The 26,357-nt window shown below is 37.1% G+C and overlaps 1 protein-coding gene across 1 annotated transcript in view; it reads right to left on the bottom strand.

Annotated features, from left to right (window-relative positions):
* Positions 1 to 26,357, bottom strand: part of MYO3A (myosin IIIA) — a 229,463-nt gene that overhangs the window by 53,770 nt on the left and 149,336 nt on the right. The window contains 7 exon segments of the mRNA XM_032593843.1: positions 2,959 to 3,164; positions 6,203 to 6,280; positions 6,742 to 6,822; positions 13,674 to 13,785; positions 13,787 to 13,800; positions 14,630 to 14,718; positions 16,256 to 16,409. Of these exon segments, the coding sequence (XP_032449734.1) occupies positions 2,959 to 3,164; positions 6,203 to 6,280; positions 6,742 to 6,822; positions 13,674 to 13,785; positions 13,787 to 13,800; positions 14,630 to 14,718; positions 16,256 to 16,409 (734 nt within the window).

Here is a 26,357-nt window from a genome sequence, read left to right as displayed (position 1 = left end):
CAGAATTGGGGTTTGAACTTGGGCTTTCTGATTTCAAAGCATGTGTACTTACCTACTTCACTATACTACTGTCTTCAATACGTTCTGGTTGAATTAGAGTTCTGGTAGCCAAACCATTGTGTATAGGTGCCTAGTGGAAAAATGGAGCTCACTATGGTAGCTTCTTTAGCTACAGCAAAAACCCTGTGCAAAGTAATTCCATATTGCATCTCTTCTTGTAAGATTATTTCTTTTCACAAAAACAGAAGAGTTTACTACAACGGAACAAAGAATCTGATGATTTTGCATCATACAAGAAGGGTTGGTCAAAGGCTAAGACAGGACAGAGGAGAATTATGTAGTCCTATTTACACCTCCACAGGGCCTTTGCAAATTGGTTCTGTCTCCTAAGAATCTCCGCCAATTTAGATGAAAGCTTTCAAATTAGTGACAGAGAAAGGTTCAGTCTTTATTTCTGGGACTTCCTGTATTTAGAACAGCTATTCACATAGTCTCTGTATACTGAGTTTTTTTTTCTTCCTCATTTATCATGCAGTATTTGCTATTTTATATAGCATGGGACTTTGAAATACATTATAAATTTAATCTCACTTCTGACCTGCCAAATAAGCGACTTTCAACTGTAATATTGTCAAAAAGTAGGTTTAGTCCTCCTTACTGTCCATATTGTAAAACCATGGAGAACTGAAATGGTAAGTTCACTATGTCATTCAGGCTCTCTGTACATAATTTTTAACCTGATCAGTTTTCCCATCTTATCTTCTGTCAATTTCTGTCACTTCACTAACACCTACTGTGCTAATCCCGGCAATCCAACCAGTCCCTCCAGCTTTTGACATGCCAAACAGTACAGTGAGAAAGACCTTTCCTGTCTTTTCCACAAACTGTACCTACCATCAGATTCCAGTTTGAAACCTTCTTTCCTAATATTCTCTCTTATCAGCCCTCCTGGACATAAATTTATCTCTTCTGACCTCTTGCACTGTGTATACCATTCACTTGGATCTTGGTACTTATTACCCTGCATTGCTTATTAACTTTCCATGCCTGTGACTTTGAAAATTTTAACTGGGAGTGTCAATTCTTGAAGGTTTAAGACAGTTTTAAATTTTTTTTTTTCAACGTTTATTTATTTTTGGGACAGACAGAGACAGAGCATGAACGGGGGAGGGGAAGAGAGAGAGGGAGACACAGAATCGGAAACAGGCTCCAGCTCCGAGCCATCAGCCCAGAGCCCGACGCGGGGCTCGAACTCACGGACCGTGAGATCGTGACCTGGCTGAAGTCGGACGCTTAACCGACTGCGCCACCCAGGCGCCCCAAGACAGTTTTAAAATGTGGTGCCCTCTGCAATGCTTAGCACAGTACTTTGCATATAAAGAAAAGGTCACTGAAATTCCATGGTAGTTATAGTATATTATATTAATATTGTTTATTTAATTAAAAAAATTTTAATGTTATTTATTATTTTTGAGAGACAGAGAGACAGAGCATGAACAGGGGAGGGGCAGAGAGAGAGAGAGAGAGGGAGAAACAGAATCCGAAGGCAGGCTCCAGGCTCTGAGCTGTCAGCACAGAGCCTGACCGCAGGGCTCTAACCGTGAGATTATGACCTGAGCTGAGGTCAGATGTTTAACTGACTGAGCCACTCAGGTGCCCCAAAATGTATTTCTTAAAAAACAAGCTAGGCAGTAATTACTTACTGAATTCCTGAATTCTTTCACTTGACCTTAGCCAAAAGACTGAGAAATGATACCTGAATTCTTTTAAACATTTTTTAAAAAATACCTTTCGTTCTTTGCCAGTGGGTCAAAAGGGTGAGGGGAGGCAAAAACTACTACAGATTGCTGAAAAATGAAAAGTTGCAAAAATAATTAGGATTCTCATTTTATTTAGTAAGGGTCTTTTGGTTACCCCAAGGTGAAAAGGAATGCTTGACACAAGGTAAGAAATTTGTTTTGTTTTGTTTTGTTTTGTTTTGGGGGGAGGGAGTTAGAAATTTTGTTTTGTTCTTAATCCTAATTTATACACTCTGAAAAGGCCAGAGATGTTAGGTTTTACCTGAAAATTGCTAGGTTTTACCTCAAATTCTAGGTTTTAACCTGAAAATGGTAATACTGTTTGAAAATTGAAGCTTCAAAGTTAATAGGTAATAGTATCACAGAATTGATAAATATCAGAAACATGAGCATTTAAAATATTAAATATATAAGGAATATATTGAACCTCTATATCACTATAAATATATTACTTAATAAAATATATTTAATGTATAGCTTAATTCATTTACATTAATCTCAAATATTAAAAAGGACCTCATCCTTAATTGAGTCTTTATGTCTTCTAAATCACTGTTAGAGATAATGTCTCATTTGATCCTTATAACAATTCCACTAGGCAGTCTTGGCAGATTTATTAAATGAGGAAAATGGTTCTGAATAGGCCAGGTTTCTCGATCTCGGCACTGTTAACATTTTAGGATGGATAATTATTTGCTGTGGGGGGCTCTCCTGTGGATGGTAGGATGCTTAACAGCATCTTTGGATTTTATGCACTAGATGCCAACAACAACCCTCAATCCCACCAGTTGTGACAAACAAAATGTCTCCAGACATTGACAAATGTTCTTTGAAGAGCAAAATTTCTCCCCATTGAGAATCACTGGTACAGCCCAATGGTCACCCAACCCAGAACCTCTAACTGCTCAGTACAGAAGCTTAGGCCTTTCAATCATACTGCCCATGACATTTATCCCATGTGACCACACAGGATCTCCCAGGTGACAACAGAAAACTCCCAGCCCCAGTTACCTTTTCTTTCAGTACAACATCTTTTGCAAAAAACAAAAATGCCTCCCTCCTAGAACACCTAAGTCATTCTCTTCCCTATTTGCTTCCTATAATTCTTATGAATTTCTCTATAAACTGTACATAGAAACTTGAAAAGAATTCCACATACCGCTTTATAAAGTTAGCAAAAAGTATCCGATGTGAGTACCCCAGCCTTCGAATTCTTGCTGTTTCCAGAATTCCTGTGTAGCGAAGCTGTAGGAGAACTTTCTCTCTGTCGTATTTTCTTGCCTGACGGTCATTATTTGGTTTGATGCACCGGACAAAATGAGGTTGGCCCACCATCATTTTAGATAACAAATCCATCAGAGAATACTATAATATGGAACAAAAATAAATTTCCCAGTGTAGCATATAAAATTTAGAAGGTTGCAGGTATTTCTTTTTACTATAAGAAAAAACGCTGAACCTGGATGTTATACATGTTCACATGAATTCACAGTCAATGGAGGAATATGCATATTAATGAAAATTTATTTATAGCATATTTTAAAAATCTGTATTTACCTCAAAAACGTAGAGGCAATAACTTGGAACTTAGCCATTAAAAGGTTTCATGTACATTCTTAAAGCAACTTTAATGAATAGATAAAATTCCTTTTGGTATAGTTTATTTGTTACTATTATATCCTCTTAGGGAAGCTTGCTGACATACAGTATTTAGCATACAACTTAATTTCCTCCTTATACCATTAATTTCCTTATTCACTCTTTCTTTATAGAAAGTATGAAAGTAAACCCATCATGCCTATCAGAATCATCTCCTAGTTTAAAATAAAGATGAGAGGGTGCCTGGGTGGCTGAGTCGGTTGAGCGTCCAACTTGGTTTGGGTTATAATCTCACAGTTTGTGGGTTTGAGCCCCACACTGGGCTCTGTGCTGACAGCTCAGAGCCTGGAGCTTGCTTCGGATTCTATGTCTCCCTCTCTCTCTGCCCCTCCCCTGTTCACACTCTGTCTCTGTCCTCAAAAACAAATAAACATTAAAAAAATTTTTAGGGCGCCTGGGTGGCGCAGTCGGTTAAGCGTCCGACTTCAGCCAGGTCACGATCTCGCGGTCCGTGAGTTCGAGCCCCGCGTCAGGCTCTGGGCTGATGGCTCAGAGCCTGGAGCCTGTTTCCAATTCTGTGTCTCCCTCTTCTCTCTGCCCTCCCCCGTTCATGCTCTGTCTCTCTCTGTCCCAAAAATAAATAAAAAAAACTTTGAAAAAAAAAATTTTAAATAGGAATGAGAAGTTAAAGCAGTTTAATATATAGGACATAGGGAGTTACAAAATAAGCAAATTCCAGTTAAGTACTCTAATCTGCTCAAGTTCGATAATTTTCTTATTTATTTTAGAATTTTCAAAGTCACATAGATATAAAAATTGTGTTTTCAGCAATACCTTGTTACAATGGTAGCCAATTACTGGACAACTGAGCATAACATATCAGGATAATCATAGTCCAATTAAAAGTGGAATCTCAGACAGTGAGTATGTTAAAGCCAGCATTGCAATTTATTGGCAAGGTAATGAATGTATGAACACAGGCAGCTGTTGTCAGTTGGATTTCTTTTAGTGTTGGAAATATACAAGCCTAGGGTTATAAAATACCCTGGTGCAAACCAAATACCGGAATTGCACAACTGGCAAAGCCTTGGCTTGGCATGGCTTCTTCTTGGGCACTGAAACTCCTATGTGATCCTCAAACAGCTGAGGTTACCACTTTGGAGCCCTTTTCCACTACATTTGTATGTGAGGCATCACGCAAACATCTGCCAGGCACTGGGGATACAAAGGTGATATATCTGTCACTGGCATTCTGAGCAAGAGCTTGCTACAATTTAAATATTGGTTTTTCTTAGGGACCAAGGCACGGTATTACACTATATTCCTTCTCCACAGAATGAAAAATTACTTTAAAAATATGTTATATACTATACGGAATTATCTTCTATCACTTTTCACTTCAGCCTGAGGATTAAACGATTTTATGAACGAATGGCTTAAGCAGACACACGGTGTTTGATGTCAACAACAGTGGAATGAGAATGGTCTTGGATAACTCACTTAAAAAAAAGAAAATAATCTGTCTGTACATATGCTTGGTAATTCAGCTGTGCTGTAGTTCTCATGTAAGGTGAATGGACCAGCTGCAAATGTGAGATATTGAGCATATATGTACATATAAATGTGTGTGTGTGAGCAGATGCTACTCAAAGATGATTAAGCACACACTGTCTGTGAGGAGTTTAGGACTTGAAAATATCTATAAAACTACCCAGTTATTTTATTTTGTTAAAAAATTTTTTTTACGTTTATTTATTTTGAGACAGAGAGAGACAGAGCATGAACAGGGGAGGAGCAGAGAGAGAGGAAGACACAGAATCTGAAACAGGCTCCAGGCTCTGAGCTGTCAGCACAGAGCCCGATATGGGGCTCGAACTCACGGACCGTGAGATCATGACCCAAGCCGAAGTCGGACGATTAACCGACCAAGCCACCCAGGCGCCCCAACTACCCAGTTATTTTAAAAAATACTTCATGATTCTGTTAGAAAACTGGATTTGTTCACCAAACACTTACAGTAAATTTAACCCAATTTTCCTCCCCCTTCCCCTCCTGTCTTAAATTATACTATTAATAATTTCCAATTTTCAGTTGGCATTTTCTTCCTTTTCTTTGGCTGATTCATATGATTTTATCAAAAGAGATAAATAAGAATTGAAACCAATAATGAGGGCAGAATTATCTAGAATTGTTCAGAACACAGAGGAAGAAAAGGACCCTGTCCTTCTCTCTCCCATATTGTCTAAGGAAGAAAGGCCACCTTGATCCAATACAGTGACTGACTTTCTTGGCATGTTACTGTGTTTCCCTGGTGTCCCTACTCCTTGCCCCATGATTATACCAGTTCTATTTTTCTTTTGAGGTTTTCATCTCGTCTATGTGCAGGGAGACATGGAATGGACCTGGATGCTCAGGCTTGCCCCATCTGTCCACCCTAAGATCATCTAGGAATGGGAAGGAGAATTGGTAGCTATCATAGCATTGAATTAAAAATGCTGTCAGGTTTTATTCTAGTAGAGATGCATTTGGTTCTTTGGACAAATTTTAACCAAGGTATACAAACCTCCATTACGGTGGACTTAGTATGCAATCATTTTATAGGTAAAATATCAAAGCAAACCAATCCATAGGTTTTTGACAGTATTCTCACCTATATTCTGTATCTAACAAATAGTAAATGGAATGTAATGAGAATTTTATTTTGCGGATAGCACTCTGATATTTGTTACTAGTTTTTGATCTGTAAGTCTCATTTAAAACAAATAACATTCTTAAGCACAACACAGCATAATTTAATATCTTACTCTAAAATATGATGCAACTGTTTGTGTTTTCATGTTGGTTGTCTCTATGGCGTGACGTGTGGCTTCTCCAGTTTCACCCTACAGAGACCAAGAAAGACAGTGACGCTTCGTTATCTATTGTACTTTATCATCCACAGGGAGCACGTGGAATTTCCTTTGGGTTATCACAGGCTATGCATTCAAATACATAAAATAACAAAATGTTAATATTTTTACTGTAGGGTGATTGTTTCATCAGCTGCATTGGAATTTTAATTGGTCTTGTATAGAATGTGACTATCTCGGACCTTCACTAATATACTTTGAGTTGCTCCTAGCGTAATGTTAAAATGAGCTATAAAAGAAGAGTTAGGAATATATCATAAATGCATGATTATTTTAGCGGCTAGCAGTAATATGAACATAACTGCTTAAGCAGAAAAGAAAGATCAAAAAGGAAAAACTAAGGAAAATGATGCTTACTTTTGGGAGCACACAAACATTGCCATTGTAAAGGTTATATTCTTAGACTCGCTGTCATGCAAAATGCATTTTCTTACCTTTGTCAAGTTGATCGTTTTTTCTGAGGTCCTCATTTGATAGTTTATTATATTTTTAGTTTTAGAATGTGGCAGATTACCTATGGGAATATGGATAAAATTAATATACTTAATGGCTGGAAGACTTCCCCCATTTACTTAAGTATTAAAATAAACATTGTTGATCCCACAATATTCACCCTTGGTAAAGTATTTACAAGAAATTAAGGGATAAAGTAATATTGCATAAACATTTGTAACAAATTTTAAATTCAGAAAAAAACCCTCCAGCTTGGAGATTAGAAAAAGTACAGGTGAGTGTTGGATTTCTTTTAATTGCTACAGGATATGGTGTGATTCTGACAGAAGGGACAATTTAATTTGTGTGTGTGTGTGTGTGTGTGTGTGTGTGTGCATATGTGTGTGTTAAATGGCATCTGAGATTTTCTTAAACACAAAGGTAAACTTTACAAGGGGCCTTAACAATCATATAGATTATTAAGTCATGAAGTTGTTATAAGAAAATCACGAATGGTTGAGAGCAATGGATATGTTCAGTCTAACATTCAGAAATCAGTGCACGGCGCAGGTGCTACTTAAGCATGCACAATCCAAGGCCGTGAGAATACTCTGGAGTAGTGAAAAATTATGGCCATGGGAGCCAGGAAGACCTGGATTTGAATACCAGCTGTGGTACTTAAATTGTGTTTCTCGTGAATCACTTACTTTGTCTCTGAGTTGCATCTTGAAACTACATAATGGGGATAATGCTGTCTCGGCTGCCTCACAGAATGTTGATGACACGTGGAAGTATGCCTGGCACATGGTGGGTGGCTGGAAATGTTAGTTCATCTTCTCTCCTGTACCACCCCCCACCAAGCACAATACACCAACCCACAGTCCAAGAGTTCGTCATCCCAATAGCAATGTTCAAATCTGTCTCCAGAATTCAGTATCACTTCAGAAAGATTATTTCTTTTCACTCATTCTTTTAAGTGAGAAACAGAGGCTACACATTTTTGACAAATCTTTCACTTTCTTTGTGGTGGCAAAAGGCTGGCTCTGAGGTGATGATGTGGGATGGGACCCTGCCTGGGATGCGGCTGGCAGTGCCTCTGCTGTGCGGTCTTCCCCCCTCCTCGTCATCAGGAGAAGTGCTACAACGGGTGTGTGCCCGCCTTCATGATGGGCTGCACACCCTTCAGATGTGAAACTTCCGCAGACAGCAGAATGGATAGAGACAGTAACGCATGATCTTCGGAGGGGCAGCTGTGGAATTTCATTTGTTCTTTTTTTTTAAGGGAAAGTTTGAGGAAAAAAATTACCAAAATTACTACCGGCTTGAAGACTGCTTGGGAGCATAGTAAGTATACAAAGGACTAGTAGCACATTAATTAGAATAGATCCATTTATGGGGTGCCTGGGTGGCTCAGTGGGTTAAGCATCCAACTTCAGTTGGGGTCATGGTCTCATGGTTCGTGGGGTTGGGCCTTGCATGGGGCACTGTGCTGACGGCTCAGAGCCTGGAGCCTGCTTCAGATTCTGTGTCTCCCTCTCTCTCTGCCCTTCTCCTGATCTCGCTCTGTCTCTCTCTCTCTCAAAAATAAATAAACGTTAAAAAACAATTAAAAAAAAGAATAGACCCATTACTTAATAGATACCATTACTTAATATTAGCCAAATAAGAACTAAAACTTTAAATTTCTCTGAAAACTAAAAAACAAGAGGAAATTTACTAAGGGATTAATAATTTCAATGTAAAAAATTATACACTAGTCATCAAATTCTTTAACAAAAAAAAATAAATGAAAGCCTTTTAAAAATCCATCAGTGCATATCAATGGAACTAAAATTAGCATAGATCTTAATTTCAGAAAATATATCCACTTTGCCTTTATAGTTGCCCTGATAAACCTGTAATAAATCAAGCTAGAGATGTGAGCTGCAAGGAATTGTGGTACATTTCCCCCCAATAATGGCTGAGCTGTATTTCATAGTTAAAGTCATACATGTAAAGGGCCATAGTTATTTTAGAATCTTGGAGACATCATAACATAGGATTGAAATACCCAGACTTTTAAGCCCACTTCTAAGACTTCCCAGAGGAGTTACACTGGGAAAGCTGCTCAACATTTCTAAGACTCAGTGTCTCATCTATAAAAGTAGTTCGTTCTGAAGTGTTGCTATTAGGAGTTAATGAAAGTACTCAGTACAATGTCTAGCACACTGCAATTTCTAAACAAATTTTATGTATTATTATTGTTGTCATCATTATTATTATGTTTGCATATCTAGGTGAATATGAAACCCAAATGCCTCTGATAGCTTTGAGATTCTGAGTCAATGAAACATCTTTGATTTTGAAGTTCTCATCTCCCTAGCCAACGAGACATGGTTCTGATGATATTCAGAAGACAAAACATAGTATTGAAAACCTGGTTGCATATTTTATAAGGATGAAAAAAATGAGATTCGATGCACAGATGCAGTTGGTGGATACAGAAAGAGATGACTGACTGAAGGGGTGCCTGGGTGGCTCAGTTGACTGAGCATCCAACTTCAGCTCAGATCTCATGGCTCATGAGTTTGAGCCCTGCATTGGTCTCTGTGCTTACAGCTCAGAGCCTGGAGCCTGCTTTGGATTCTTGTCTCTGTCTCTCTCTGCCCTTCCTCTGCTCATTGTCTGTCTCTATCTCTGTCTCTCTATCAAAAATAAATAAACGTTTAAAAAAAAACCCTGAAGATGTTTTGCTTCTGGGCATGATAAAATAACACAGCCTGCATTAACTTAAATAACTAAAAAAAACCATACAAAATATATCAGCAATAGTTTTTCTTCCCTTTCATTTTTATTGTAAAATTTATGTAACATAAAATTTAGCTTCTTAATCATTTTTAAGTGTACAGTTCAGTAGCATACCTTCATAATATTATGCAACAATCACCACCATCCATCCATAACTTTTTTATCTTGTAAAACTGAAATTTTATACCCATTAAATACCAACTCCCCATTGCCTCTACCTCCAACCCCTGGCAACCACCATTCTGCTGTCTCTATGATTTTGACTGCTCTAAGTAGCTTATATAAAAAGACTCATACCATATTTGTCAACGTATAACAGTGTTTAAATACTGTGGATGAAGCAGTCCAGGACATTGATCCCTCAGCAAGGGGAAACAAATGAGGTGAGCCCTATGATTACTCCAGCTTTCTGTCTACGAGGTTTTATGCTGTAATGCAAGGGGGGGAATCCAGGTGAAGAGTATGGAAAATAACAGATGTAACAATAGAAAACAAACAGCAAATGGTGGAGTCAAACCCAACCATATCAATAATCACATTAAATATAAATGGTATGATCACCTCAATTAAAAGGCAGAGATTGTAGGCATTTAAAAAAGGAAGGTCCAACTACATGCTGTCTAAAAAAAAAAAGTTTAAATATAAACACAAAACTAAGTTGAAGTTGAAAGTATAAAAAAAGATATACCATTCAACCACTAGTCATGAGAAAGCTGGAGTCTCCATATTAATATCAGGCAAAGTAGATTTCTGAGCAAAGAATATTACCAAGGATAAAAAGGGACATTTAATAATAAATATAGGGGTCCACTGATCAAAAAGATATAATCATTCTAAATGTTTATATGTCCAATAAAAGATCTGAAAAATACATGAAACAAAACCTGATAGGAATGAAAGAAAAAATAGATAAATTGACAATTACAATCAGATATTTCAAAACTCCTCTTTCAAGAACTGGTAGAACCAGGAGAGAGACAACCAGTAGGGATACAGAAGATTTGAGCATTGACCAATACTATCAACCAAGCTGACCTAACTGACATTTATATAACTCTCCATCCAACACAGTGGACTACACATTATTTTCAAGTATAAATGAAATGTAAAACAAGGTATACCATCTTCTGGGCCATAAAACATATCTCATTAAATTCAAATGGATTAAATCATACAAATAATGCATTCTGAGCACTATGGAATTAAATTAAAAGGCTACAACACAAAGATATGGAAAATACCAATATTTTTAGAATTTAAGTATAATACTTACAAATAATCGATGTAAGTACTTATATTAGAAAAGAAGAAATGTTTTCTTAAATCAATTACCTAAGTTCTCACCTTAGAAATTTGAAAAAGAAGACAAAATAAAACCCAAAATAAACAGAGGAAAGGAAACAAAAATGACAAAAGCCAGAAAGAAAAAAAGCAAGAAAGCAAGCAAGCAAGAAAGAAAGAAAGAAAAAGAAAGAGACATCAACAAAATAGAAAGCAAAGCCAAGGGAGAAAATCAATGAAACTATATACTATTTGCTAGTCTTTGAGAAGATCAATAAAATTGATAAATATCTAGAAAATCTATCAAGATAAAGTGAAAGACAAATGAGAGTGCTGATAAAACTTCAACATCTATAGATAAAGAATAATAAGGGAACATTATAATCAACTTTATGTCAATAAATATGACTACCTAGATGAAATAAATTTCTTAAAAGACACAACCTACTATAAAGCTCATTTAAAAAATTACATAACTTAAATATCCTTATATCTGTTAACAAATTGATTGAATTTGTAGTTAAAAACCTTCTCACAGAAACTCTTCAGGCCCAGATGGCTTCACTGATGAGTTCCACAAAGGAATTTAGAAATAAATAATACTCTTCCTAAAAATTGAAGAGGAAGCAATACTTCTAACCTATTCTATGAGGCCAGTATTACTCTGATCCCAAAATTAGAAAAAAATTACAAGAAAACAATAGCCCAATATCCCTCATGGACATAGATGCAAAAATTCTTAACAAAATGTTAGCAAATTGAATCTAGCCATACATAAACTTCCAATGTATCATGACCATGTCAGGTTTTTCCCAGGAATAAAAAGTTGGCATAACATTCAAAAATCAATCAATGTAACTCACCATATTTATAAATTAAAAAATAAACAAATGAATGATCATCTCAATAGATACAGAAAAAGCATCTGACAAAATTCAAAGATGCATACTTGATAAATATTCAGAAAACTAGGAATGGAAAGAACTTCCTCCTACTGATAAAGGACATCTATGAAAGACCTACAGCTAACATCATAGTTACTGGGGAAAAACTGAGATCTCCCTCTGAGATCAGGAATAAGGCTGGAATGTTTACTCTTACCACTTATATTCAATATTGCATTGGTGAATCTACCCAGGGCAGCCAGGCAAGATGAAGATATGCAGAAGAAAGGGCACACTTTTTTCACAGATGACATTATCATCTACATAGATGATCTATATAGATCATTCTATATAAAATTTTACCAAAAAAAGCTACTCTAATAAATGAATCTAGCAACATTGTAGGGCAAAAGATCAATGCAGAAAAATCAACTGGATTTCTCTATACTGGCAACAAACAGAATTTGAAATAAGTTACCGTTTATAATAGCATGAAATCTGATATACTAGCAGATAATCTGACAAAAGAGATGCAAGACTCACACACACTGAAATCTACAAAGTATTACAGAGAGAAATTAAAGAAGACTTAAATAAATGGAGAGCTATTTTGTGCTCCCTGATTGGAAGACTTTCTAAAGATCACTGTAACCCAAAGATTTCTGTAGGATGATCCAATATGGCTGTTGTTATGGGCCCTCCAAAATTAATATGTTGAATTCCTAACCCCAATCCTCAATATTGTGAAGATACAAATTAGACTAAAATTAATTTATAGCTCCAGGTACATCTCACCAGGATTTTGGGTAGAAATTGACAAGCTTATTCTAAAATTTATATGGAAAAGCAAAGGAATTATAATTGCCTTGACAACTGTGAAAAACAACAAAGTTGGGTAGCTTATACCACCTGATTTCAATTATTTTTTATAAAGCTACAGTAATCAAGAAGTGTAGTATCAGTGCAACATATAGAAAGTCCAGAAATAGATCTATACATATATAGTCAATTGATTTTCAACAGTCTGTCCAAGCAATTTAATGGGGGGAAGAAGAATCCTTTCAACAAATGGTGCTAGAACAACTGGACAGGGGTCAGGAGGAGTGGTAGGAAGGATTACAGAGTCACAAGGAAAAATGATCGGGGATGATGAATATGCTTTTGGTTTTACAGGTGTTTATATATGTCAAAACCTCATCTTGTTTTACTGTCTAAACATATGCTATTTATTGTATGTCAGTTATACCTCAATAAAGCCATAAAAAGAAATGCAAAATAATAAAACAAAATCTGATAAATAAAAACCAACCCAAACCACATTTTTACCTACTTAAAAGCAAATGCAAGCATGTCTATGGATGTAAGTTTTTAATCAATAAGGCAAATCTCACTAAACCTGTAGAGTCTTAAAGTACCACCCAAAAGCCACCCAGTCCTGAAACAGAGGTGATTTTGAACTCTTCAGAAATCAGCATATTCTTCTAGTGAGTAGCTAAAATACCATCATATCTTCTGGCTAGTGCTTCAAATACTTTGCTTTAATGCAAACCTAGTTTGTTTACATTCATTTTTACATTTTCTTCAGACAATCTGGACAGGAGATATTAATAAATGTGTATTTAGTGAGCTGAAAACAAACCAACATAAACAATGGAGGATTATACTCATGAAAATCACAGTCAGAAACTACTTGATTGGGCCTGAGGAAGCTTCTCAGTTAAAGGAAACTGCCTTGGGGCACCTGGGTGGCTCAGTCGGTTAAGCGGTCGTCTACGGCTCAGGTCATGATCTCGCGGTCTGTGAGTTCGAGCCCCACATCGGGCTCTGTGCTGACAGCTCAGAGCCTGGAGCTTGCCTCTGATTCTGTGCCTCTCTCTCTCTCTCTGCCCCTTCCCTGCTTGGTCTCTGTCTCTCTGTCTCTCTCTCAAAAATAATAAACATTAAAAAAAAATTTTTTTTAAGGAAACTGCCTTAGCTTACCTGTTTTTTGTCAGAGGGTGACTGACCAGTTGCCGAATTACGCTGTTTTCGGATGATCTCAAAAGCAGCACAATATCTGTTGGAAGAGTGTCTCTATTTTAGCTAAGAACCCCTTGCATTATAGAGGACCTGTTGATAAAGTATGTTTCATCAGTATCACAACCAACATCATCCTCATTGTCATCATCACTATCATCAGCAGCAGCAGTAGCAGCAGAATCATCAATTGGTATTTACTGAGAATTTCCTTTGTGCTGAGCAACAGGTATACAAAGATTTATAATGGTAGTCCGTTACAACTTGGTTGGAAAAGCAACCTTCTCCAGGTTTACACTATATTTTGTCAGAGAAAAATTTGTGCCTTGCTGATTTTATTTGGGTTGGAATGATAACAGAGGTCTGATTCCTCTTGTTTATTATGTTGGAAATTTGGCACTTTCTCCTGTTGGGAGGGAGGAGAGACAAAGGCTGCAGTGGACAGAGACCCACCTCAAGTTTGAAAAAGGCAGTTTATAGAAAAGGCTGTCAGCTATCATTAAAAGAAGGAAAAAGTAGGTTCCCGTTGGCAGCCAATGTCACCCAAGCCAGATTTTAGGATTAGAAACATGGGCTTTGAAGCTTGTCTCTTTCTTTTCTTTCTTGTTTTCCCTTAGTTTCTTAATACAAATTCCTCTAGAAAAACTACAACAATGTGTTTGTCAAACTAGGAGAAGGATTTTTTTTTTAACCTTTGCAGGATATATGCTAGGGGTAGATGCCCTGGAGTAGGAGTAGCTGGCAGTGGATCACACAGATTGTAGGAGGTTGGAGAACAGAGTCAGGGCCAGATTGGGGCAGAAACAAATGGCTATCTTATTATAACCATCTGTAAATATTGTGGGCCATAATTTTCATGTTCACCACTATTATTTGATGAAAGGCTAAGAGAAACTCAGTCCTAATTCTTCAAAGTTCTTACCTTTCCCGCATAATGGTGAATTCCAAAACTAAGTTCCATTCTTTTGGGCCTCCAGAAGTACTGTGATTTCAGGTTACCTTCAAATTTTTCTGTAGAAAAAAAGTTGAACCCCAATATCAAGCCATGTAGGAGATCCTCAAAAATACTTATTGACAGAATCATCTCTTTCACCATAAAATGGGCAGTGTGCAGTGGAAAAAACAATTTTACATAGTTGATAAACCCAGATTTGGGATATAAGTGGTGGAGCAAAACTCAAGGTCATGAATTTAACCACTCCATTAAGATTTAGAGCAGTTCTTAAGCCTTAGTAAGCATTGGAATTCCCTGGAGGGCCTATTAAAACACAAAGCTTCTGACTTAGTAGGTCTGAGAGTGGAGGGAATCCAAGAAGACACATTTATACCAAGTTCCCAGATGATACTGATGTTCTTGGTCTGGGACCACATTTTGTGAACCATGGGTGGAGAGGAAGGAAACTGCCTGAGATTAACTGATCAAAGAGGTTTGTGAAACCCAGTTTGATGTGAAGTGATGAGCTTAGGAATCTGGCATTCTGGCTCTCCTTTCTATCAGGGGAGCTGTAAGTTATTATTCATTACATAGGAAAAATGTAGGATCATAAAGGAAGTTACATCCCTTTAACAATTCTGCCACCTTCAGAGAACTTTTTGCTCCATGTCCTAGAAAGGACATTGTAACCTCAAAATCAAGTAATTGCTATGAAATAATTTTTCCCACAACTCTGGGGTTATTTTCTTTTTCACTAGCATGGTCCAATTAGAGGAGAGAATTAACCAATCAGTAAGTCAGCAGGAAGTGACATCACAGACTTAATCATAAGAAACAGAGTCTACCACCCAAAGTAAATGAGAGAAATGTGAATCCAAATTTTCTGCAAATATTTATTATACATAATCAATATCTCCTACCAACAGGGAATATGGTATTTCCACATTAAAAAAATTATTTTTCACCTGAACAAGCTAAGGGTTTTTTTTTTAAATCTCAGGAGTAAGACATTTTTACTTTTAACCATTTTAGTTGATCATCTTTTAAATATAGGATACCTATCTGTGCCTTCTCAAACAGAAAAAATGAATATGTTTATGCTTTCTTTGAAGACCCAGGATTATTATGAATATTTATTAACGTACTGTAATTTAGAGATTATTAAGGTGTTTGAGTCTATTTCACTGTATTAGACAAGTGACCAGAACATTGCAGACAAATTTATTTCCTTCCCATTAGCTGTCTCTTTTCAAATTCTACAGCTGGCCCTTTGCCCTGCCCTCTAATTTCTAATTAGGGGCTGGATAATTTTTTTTTGGGGGGGTGGATAATTTCTAAGGTTATTTCTAATACAATATCCTGTAATTGGGGCTCTACCATAATGTATGGAGAAGTCCAATATCCAAACTTGTTTAATTCATTAAATATTTCACCCTATTATAAACATTCACTGGTCCAGATATTAGATCCAAAGCCTCTTCTTTAAAGTGACACATGCAGGCTTTGTAATAGCTATTTTCTCCCAGATAATGAAACAACATTCTTTTTAAGTCACTGAGAGCATTATAGGACTACAGCACAAAACTATGCAGACATGCTGGATTTAAAACTCACCTATAAGAGTCTGGTCGGTGGCCTTGGGAAATCTACTTTCTTCATCAAGTAGGGACAGTAGACCCATCGGCTTCTGCAGAAACATATCTAGGAGGGGCCGGTTATCTTCATATTCAATAACTCTGGCATTAACATCCTCATTTAGGTATTCATTCTATAACAGGACAGGATTCATAGAAACAATTCACTAAACATTTATGAATGATATGTAGCTTGATAGTAATTACCCAAAACTCTATTTTACACATAATATAATAAATTGCTTCCTATGACATTGTCCTTAAAGTGAGGGTATCATTTTATTTTTCTTTCCCCAAAGTTCATTAAAGGCAGTGCTGATTTGGGGTAATAATAATAGTTTCTAGTCTCTATACCAGAATTATAGACATCTTAAGCTTTCAAAATGCAAAAAAATATGTTGTTAATGAGCAGTAATAAAGGTATGCTCTAGGGGCGCCTGGGTAGCTCAGTCGGTTAAGCGTCCAACTTCGGCTCAGGTCATGATCTCTCGGTTTGTGAGTTCGAGCTCCGCGTTGGGCTCTGCACTGACAGCTCAGAGCCTGGAACCTGCTTCAGATTCTGTGTCTCCCTGTCTCTGCCCCTCCCCTGCTCATGCTCTGTCTCTCTCTGTCTCTCAATTATAAATAAACATTAAAAAAAAAGGTATGCTACAGAATTTATAGAGTATTAATTAGGTATATCTTAGAGTTATACTGCCTCTTATTGAAGCCTTTTATCTAGCTTCAGGAATGGATCTCTCAAGAACACTTACTTAACTTCTCAGTCATGATGCCATTTACATTGTTAGTAGGGTGGACATCTGTGACTCACAGGAATCAAAGGATTGAGAACCAAGAACACCTGGGTTCATATCTGGGCTCTGTCTCTTAACTAGCCATATAATCCTTTGGATTTTGTTTGTTTGTTTGTTTTTTACTCTATGAGCTCCCACTGTCTCATTTACTAAATGGAGGTAACAACCTCTATCTAACAAAGTAAAAATATCTGGTACATTAATAACCAGTTGCTGTTGAGTATACTATAAGATGCATAAAATAAAAACAATGAATAACAATTACTGAAAGATCACAGTGCCAGCACAACATGGTTGCTGATGATCTATTCTGCAAAAGGGACATGAAGAATTATGCTGTCGCTCCATTTCTATGACTTTGCCCTCACACTGTGCCCCTACCCCAGTGCCACAGTCTGTAAGAGGACAGGCATGACCTGTGCACGACGACACATACAGACGCTCACCTGCTTGGCACTCACCAGTTCTCAGGTGATAAAGCAACTATCACTGGGAAGTGTATCAAATAACTCCCGACTCAGGCAGAATACTCTGCACCATTCACAAATTAAAGTGACAGGACATTTTCATTATTATTTTAATATATTCTTTAATTCATGAAATATTTTCATTAAACATCTTATAAGAAGGCACAGTGATGGGTGATAAAGAGCTGTTTAACACAAACTCCCTGTCCTCAGTGGATTTAAAATATAACTTGAGTGATAGAGTTGGTAAATATTCAAAATTCAAGGTAGCATATAATAGATAAGTGATATGTACAATGTAGTACCATAGGGAGTTCAGAGAAAGAATTTATTTCTGGCAACTTCATGGAGGAATTTAATTCCGTCAATGACAGGTGGGTCATCTGATAAGTCAAAACCTTTAATCAGTATATTGGAGCCTTATGAAATTGAAATCTCATTTCAAGGGTGTCACCCAGAAAAATAAATGTATACTTTTAAGTAAGACAAAATCTAATACGTAACAATTGGGCAGTGCCCATTGGTCTAAAAGGTAGATCACCTGAAAGTCATTTAGTTAATCCAGTACATAAAAATGGAAACAATGTCTAAAAGTTTCACAGCTTTTTCATTTGAAGGTAACCTTGGGAGCAATACACAGACCCAGAATTACTTTACCAGTAGACACATTAGGCTGACAGCATATTATAGCTTAAATGGCAACTGCAAAGTTCAAAAGAGGTTTTGTGTGTTTTGTATAGAAAGCACATAAGGTTAATATCTAAATCAATGCATTTGTCATTTCTATTTGCCTGTGTCAAAATCCAGGGAATTCTTTCCTGGCAGGTCATACACAGCAGAGATGAGTAACTTGGAAAACAATGGGCTCCCCTTGAAGATACATGTTAGTATTATGGACTCCAGGCAAGTCAGTGGAAAAAACATGCTATTACTCAGGATTTATGAAGCATTTTAGCAAAATGATCACGTCTAAAACAATAGAATATACATTTTTATAGCAGTTACGACCCCCAAATACTTAGTTGTTTTTAAGTCTAAGTGGAGAAATGAAGCTCATGTAACTCTTCAGAAAGTCCTCTGCTATGCCCTGTGTGTTACAAATACATTCAAAGCAGAAGATGAGTAGTTCTTAACTGCAATAAACTGTTTAGCAGATATAATCTCCACTCTGTTCAAATGGCCCAAGCTCCTTTTTGAGAAGGACAGATGAATAATTATTTAAATATAAATCAAGGAGGTGAGGGAAATCAGAAGACTTGGATGTTAGGAAGCCTCATGCCTGAGTCAAGTTCTTGCTTGTTTTTCATTGAGTTTTTAGTGTGAGCTATGAAAAGGTCACAGTGGCAAGAAAGCCCATGGAAGGTGCCCCCCTCCGCATAGCTTTGGCCTAGACAACATGCTTAAATACACAGGGCTAAAGTGTCACCACAGGAGAGATTCTCCATGCCTAAGTGGAGTTCTCAGTCTCACAGAGTAGCATGGAAGAGGGGCTGCCATAGACTTAGAGGCTACAAGCTTTCCTGTGGCTTCTAAGGTAGGTAGGAATCTTAGCATAGACCTCGTCATAGATTGCCACGCAAGAGAGGCTGGACTCTAATCGTTCAGGTCTCACCTCCTCTGAGAGTCCTTCCCCCATTGCCCAGACTAATTTAGCAACCCTCCCTTCCTCAGCTGGTCACGCTCTATCCTTGCCGCCATGTTTTAAATTCTTTCAAAGTATTTCTAGAATTTTTACTTGTTTATTATTCTCCCTGTCTCATTAGAATGGGACCTCCAAGAGGACAAACACTTTTACTCACCTCTGTATTATTCACTTCTGTATCTAGGGAGAGCAGCCATGTTAAATAGACGACCGTGTGTTAAGGAGTAAACTGTGTCCCCCAATCCCCAAATTTATATGCTAAAGCCCTAATATCCAATGTGACTGCATTTGGAGATAGGGATATTAAGGAGGCAATTAAAGTTAAAGGAGGTCGTAAGGGCAAGGCCCAAATCCCATAGGACTGGTGTTTTTCTATGAAGAGGAAAAGACCCCCGGGAGGAGACTGCACACAGTCAAGGCCATGTGAGGTCACAGGGAGAAGACAGCCATCTGCAAGTCCAGGAGACAGGTCTCAGGAGAGACCAAACCTGTCCCTGCTTTCATCTTAGACTTCTAGCCTCCAGAACTGTGAGGAAATAAATTTCTATTGTTGAAGGTCCCCACTCTGTGATATTTTATGGCAGCTCCAACAAATGAATATAATGAGTTTTCTGGGTTCCTTTTATTAAAAGTTGTTTTGAAAGGCTATTTGCTAGGTAGAGGAGGATTGGGGTGAAAATAATAAATCATGTGTGCATGGGTAATCCTTAGCTTCTGATTACAAATGTGCTCATATAAAAGTTAAAATATGGAGAAGCGCCTGGGTGGCCTGTTGGTTAAGCGCCCAACTCCAGCTCAGGTCATGATCTCATGGCTCGTGAGCTGAAGCTGCATGTTGGGCTCTGTGCTGACAGCTCAGAGCCTAGAGCCCGTTTCAGGTTCTGTCTCCCTCTCTCTCTGCTCCTCCCCCGCTTGTGCTCTATGTCTCTCAAAAATAAATAAAGATTAAAAAAATTATAAATTTTAAATATGGAAACACCTTAATGGAGTCTTAATGACCTCAAAATTCACACACAAATTCATCTGCTCTAAATACTATTTTACCATTTAGTAGAATCTTTTCCTATGTATGATATTTTTAATAACAAAAAACATACTATTTATTTGACTTTAACTTTATTTCCTTTGACAAAATGGAAGGGAGAACATGTAATTAATGGGTTTTCATGACCATTATTTGAATGGCTACATGACATTGTATCCTGTAGTTTTCTACTCAGTTCTCTTATTTGGGACATTTTGGATTACTTATTTTATTTATTTTCATTTTTAAAGTAGTCTCTATAACCAACATGGGGCTTGAACTCATGATCAAGAATCACAAGCACCACCATCTGAGTCACCCAGGTGCCCCCTTTTATCTATTTTAAAGAGTGTTCTGATGTATATCCTTGTGCACCAAGCTTTTCTGGATTTTGGATTTTATCTTTAGGACAGATTAGCTGATCAACTAGTGTGAGTATTTTACAGGCTCCATATGTGTATTTCTAGATTGATTTTTTCTAAGCTTGCCACAATGTGCTTTCTAATCAGCCCTGCATACACGTTCCTATCTTGCTGTATCCTCACCAGCACTGCATATTCTCATTAAAATTTTTTTCTGATATTTTTGATAGGTGAAAATGACCATGTACCAATTTGCATTCCCACCAACAGTGCAAGAGGGTTCCCGTTTCTCCACATCCTCTCCAGCATCTATAGTCTCCTGATTTGTTCATTTTGGCCACTCTGACTGGTGTGAGGTGATACCTGAGTGTGGTTTTGATTTTTATTTCCCTGCTAAGGAGCGATGCTGAACATCTTTTCATGTGCCTGTTGGCCATCTGGATGTCTTCTTTAGAGAAGTGTCTATTCATGTTTTCTTCCCATTTCTTCACTGGGTTATTTGTTTTTCGGGTGTGGAGTTTGGTGAGCTCTTTATAGATTTTAGATACTAGCCCTTTGTCCGATATGTCATTTGCAAATATCTTTTCCCATTCCATTGGTTGCCTTTTAGTTTTGTTGGTTGTTTCCTTTGCTGTGCAGAAGCTTTTTATCTTCATAAGGTCCCAGTAATTCACTTTTGCTTTTAATTCCCTTGCCTTTGGGGATGTGAGGGTTGATGGGGGGTGGGAGGGAGGGGAGGGTGGGTGATGGGTATTGAGGAGGGCACCTTTTGGGATGAGCACTGGGTGTTGTATGGAAACCAATTTGTCAATAAATTTCATAAAAAAAAAATAAAAAATAAAATGCCATAAATTAAAAAAAAAATAAATAAATAAAGTAATTATTGATGGGTAAAAAAAAAAAAATGACCATGTATTGTTGTATTCACATTTATTTGATTAGATCTTAAACTACTTAAGAGGATACTTTTGGGGGGAAATATGGTAGATCTATGCTTAGCCCATATTACACAATGCCTGCCAGCTATTGTGTCATTATTCTGAGACATAATAATAAACATAATTTAACTTCTTCTTGGGCACAGAAATACCATCACACCAGTGTCAGCTTTTGTGATGTGGGCAAAGATTTGTGGAGGTAGAGATCAGAGTTAGAGGAAAAGCTCAGGGACTTCACTAAAAACATCCTTCATGTTAGGTTGACTTTTGTTTCTTTGTCTCTTTCTCATTTGTTTTTACATGTCCTCCTGGTCATGTGCTATCTCTATCTTCCTTAGGAATTTATTCCTGGGGGTGGTTGGCTGGTTCAATTGATAGAGCATGTGACTCTTAAGCTTGAGCCCCACTTTGGGTGTAGAGATTACTTAAAAACAAAATCCTCACAAAATTAAAAACGGAAATCAATCCTGAAGCTGCCTTCTAAGTGACTTTCCTGGGGAAATTATCTTCTTTTTCTTCTCCCAGCATTACCGAGATATAATGGACATATAACATGGTATAAGTTCAAGGTGTATGATGTATTGACTTGATATACTTACATATTACAAAATGAGTATCATCATGGAATCAGCTGACACCTCATCACATAACTACCATTGCTTTTTTGTGGTGAGAACATTTAAGATCTATTCTCTTAGGAACTGTCAAGAATATGGCACAGTTTTATTGACTAATCAACATATTGTATATTAGGTCCCTATAACTTACTCATCTTCAAACTGGAACTGTACTCTTTGACCAACATCTCCCCATTTTCCCCAACTCCCAGACACTGGTAACCACCATTCTAGTCTCCAATTTTCACTTAGCATAATACCCTTACGTTTCCATCTATGTTGTCATAATTGACAGGTTTTCTTTCTTTCTTTCTCATGGCTAAATAATATTCCATGGGGTCGTGTGTGTGTGTGTGTGTGTGTGTGTGTGTGTGTGTGTGTGTAATACTCTATATGCATTCATCTTTTGACAGACACTTGGATTGTTTCCATATCTTGATTATTGTCAGTAATGCTGCAATGAAATGGGAGTGCAGACATCTCTTAGAGATCTTGTTTTAATTTCCTTTGGATACATACCCACAAGTTGGACAGCTAGATCATATGGCAGTTCAATTTTTAATTTTGGGGGAAGCCTCCATACTGCTTTCTGTAGTAGTTACACTGATTTCTATTCCCACCAGTAATGCAAGAATTCCCTTTTTTCCACATCTTTGCCAACACTTATTATCTCTTTTTTGATGATAGCCATTCTAACAGGTGTGAGGTGATATCTCATTGTGGTTTGGATTTGCATTCTCCTCTTCATGTATCTGTTAGCTACTTGTGCATCTTCTTTGGAAAAATGTTTACTCAGATCCTCTGCCCATGTTTTAATCAGATTTTTTTTTTGCTCTTGAGTTGTCGGAGTCCTATATATATTTTATCAAATATATGATTGGCAAATATTTTCTTCCATTCCATAGGTTGTCTTTTCATTTTGTTGATGGTTTCCTTTGCTGAGCAGAAGCTTTTTGTTTGACGTACTCTCACTTGTTTATTTCTTGTTTTTGCTGTCTTTGCTTTCAGTGTCAAATCCAAAAACTTATGGCCAAGAATGATACCAAGGAGTTATCCCTTATGTTTTCATCTAGGAGTTTTACAGTTTCAGGTCTTGTGTTCAAGTCTTTAATCCATTTTGAGTTGATTTTTGTGTACAGTGTGAGATTGGAGTCTAGCTTCATTCTTTTGTATGTGGCTTCCCAATTTTCCCAGCACGGTTTATTAAAGAGACAATCCTTTCCCCATTGTGAATTCCTGGGACCCTTGTCAAAAGTCAACTGACCATCTATGCTTGGGTTCATTTCCGGGCTTTCTATGTTGTTCCATTGATTTATGTGTCTGTTTTTATGCCAATACCACACTGTTTTGAGTACTATGCCTTGTAATATAGTTTGAAATCAGGATGTGTGGTTATCTCCAGCTTTGTTCTTTCTTACGATTGCTTTGGTTTTTTGAGGTCTTTTGTGGTTCTATACAAATTTGAGGATTGTTTGCTCTATTTCTGTGAAAAATGTTATGAGAATTTTTTTAGGGACTGTACTGTACCTATAAATTGCTTTGGGCATTTTAACAATATTAATTCTTCCATTTATTTGTGCCCTCTACAAGTTCTTTCCTAAATGTATTATAGTTCACAGTATACAGATCTTGCACCTCCTTAAATTTATTCCTAAGTATTTTATTCTTTTTGATGCTAAAGGACTGTCATATTCATTTCTTTCTGATAGATCGTTGTTAGTGTATAGAAATAGAGCTGACTTTTCGATACTGTTTTGTATTCTGCAGCTTTACTGAATTTGTTAGTTCTAACGATTTTTTGATGTAGTCTTTAGGGTTTTCTACATAAAATTTCATGTCATCTGCAAACAGAAACGATTTTACTTCCTTTCCAATTTGAATGCCTTTTATTTCTTTTGTTTGCCTAATTGCTCTGGCAAGAATTTCCAACATATTGTTGAAAAAAGTGGTTAGAGGAGGCATCCTTGTCTTATTCCTAATCATACAGGAAAATCTCTCAGCTTTTCACTTTTCAGTATATTAGCTGTGAGTTCGTCCAATGTGGCCTTTATTCTGCTGAGGTACATTCCCTCTCTACCCACTTTGTTGAGACTTTTTAAATTCTTTTTTAATGTGTATTTATTTTGGGGAGACACAGAGAGACAGAGCATGAGCAGGGGAGGGGCAGAGAGAGAGGGAGACAGAATCTCAAGCAGGCTCCAGGCTTGGAGCTGTCAGCACAGAGCCCGGCGTGGGGCTCAAACCCACAATCCATGAGATCCTGACTGAGCTGAAGTCAGATGCATAACTGACTAAACCACCCAGGTGCCCCTGTTGAGACTTCTTATCACCATGAATGGATGTTAAATGTTGTCAAAAGCTCTTTTCTGCCTCATTTTGTTAATTCGGTGTATCATATTAATGATTTGTGTATGTTGAAACATCTTTGTATCCCTGGAATAAACCCCACTTGATTATGGTGTATGACATTTTTAATGTATTGTCAGATTTGGTTTGCTAATATGTTGTTGAAGATTTTTGCATCTATTGTTCATCAAGGATATTGGTCTGTAATTTTCTTGTAGTGTCCTTGCCTGGTTTTGGTATCAGGGTAATGGTTGCCTCATAAAATAAGGTTGAATTTCCCACCTCTTTTACTTTTGTGAAAGAGTTTGAGGAGAATTGGTATTCTTAAGCGTTTGGTAGAATTCACCAATGAAGCCATACGGTCCTGGACTTTTCTTTGTTAGGAGATTTTTGATTACTGATTCAATCTCTTTACCAGTAATTGGCTTGGTGATATTTTCTATTTCTTTATGATTCAGTCTTGGTAGGTTGTATGTTTCTAAGAATTTTTCCATTTCTTCTATATTTTTGATCCTTTGTATTTCTGTGGTATCAGCTAGCTGTAATGTTTTCTTTTTCATTCCTAATTTTTTGAGTCAGTCCTCTTTGTTTTTTTCTTGATTAGTCCAGGTAAAGGTTTGTCAATTTTATTGATCTTTAAAAAAACACAGCTCCTGGTTTCATTATTCTTTTCTATTGTCTTTTGAGTCTTTATTTCATTTATTTCTGCTCTGATCTTTGTTATTTCCTTCCTTTTAACTTTGGGCTTAGCTTGTTTCTTCTTATATTTCATTGAAGTATCAAGTTAGATTTGCTTACTTGAGATCCATCTTTTTTCTCAATTATGTCTTTATGGTTACAAACTTTCCTCTTAGAGCTGCCTTTGCTGCATTCCATAAGTCTTGGTATGTGGTGTTCTCATTTCCATTTGTCTCAAGATGGTCTTTGATTTTTCTTTTGATTTCCATTTTGGCCCATTGGTTGTTCAGGAAGACACTGATTAAATTTCCACATATTTGTAAAAACAGGCAGACTTCATCACCATGTAAAAGACAGGTGCTACCTACTCCCTGAAAGCATCACTCTATCATTTTACTGTGGGAGAATACTTTCTACTACCATCTGACAGATTTATCTAAGTATGAAGTTTCAAAAAGATTTTCCTGAAACCACCAAGGTTTCAATCAAGGAGTTTGGCGCATATGGTATTTTTCTTTTATAAAAGGTGGGGGTATGCAGCGACAGGGTGCATTCAAGTCTTTCACTGAATTTATACCTATGAAATGAAGTCATGTCTGTTGTGTAGGTGAGTCAACCATCTGACACTGCTCTGCAGTTTCACATATTTTAGATTCTATAAATATTTTAACAGCTAGGATAAATGATCCTCAATATTTATTCTCTTGTGTTTGCTGTTTGGAAGTCATAAATCAAGTATCTTTTATTTTTATAAACACAGTCCACTTGATGCAGGATGGTATTAAGAATTCACCCAGGTTTGTGGCATTCTGAATAGATCATTGTAGAAGATGCCACATACTGACATTCCTTAAACATTCATGGAGCACCTACTATGTGTATGTTTAAAAGTAGGTGGGCCTGGGGAAGGAAGAAATAGACAAAAAGGTAGAGTCTTGTCCTTTAGGGCACAGCAAAGAGTCTGTCTGCCTTTCCATTCTAACCCTGAAGTCACATCCTAGGAATTTTTTCCTCGTGCTGTATTTTCCTTTTCAGTTGTTTCATCAGTTAGTTCTAGATCTATCCTGTTAGGGCGTTTCTGCTTCCTCCAGTGTCACAGTATCTGTTACCACTGCCACCTGCCTCAGTGCTACTGTTCTTTCTAGTTTCCTTCTTTGTTACCTTATATGGATGCCCCTTGGCTTTTCATGTGAAAGATTGCCTCTCTCTATCTC

Source organism: Lynx canadensis, chromosome B4, assembly GCF_007474595.2.
Source record: "Lynx canadensis isolate LIC74 chromosome B4, mLynCan4.pri.v2, whole genome shotgun sequence".
Taxonomy (NCBI): Eukaryota; Metazoa; Chordata; class Mammalia; order Carnivora; family Felidae; genus Lynx; species Lynx canadensis.
Note: the sequence above shows the minus strand (reverse complement) of the source record. Positions and strands in the feature narration are given on the sequence as shown.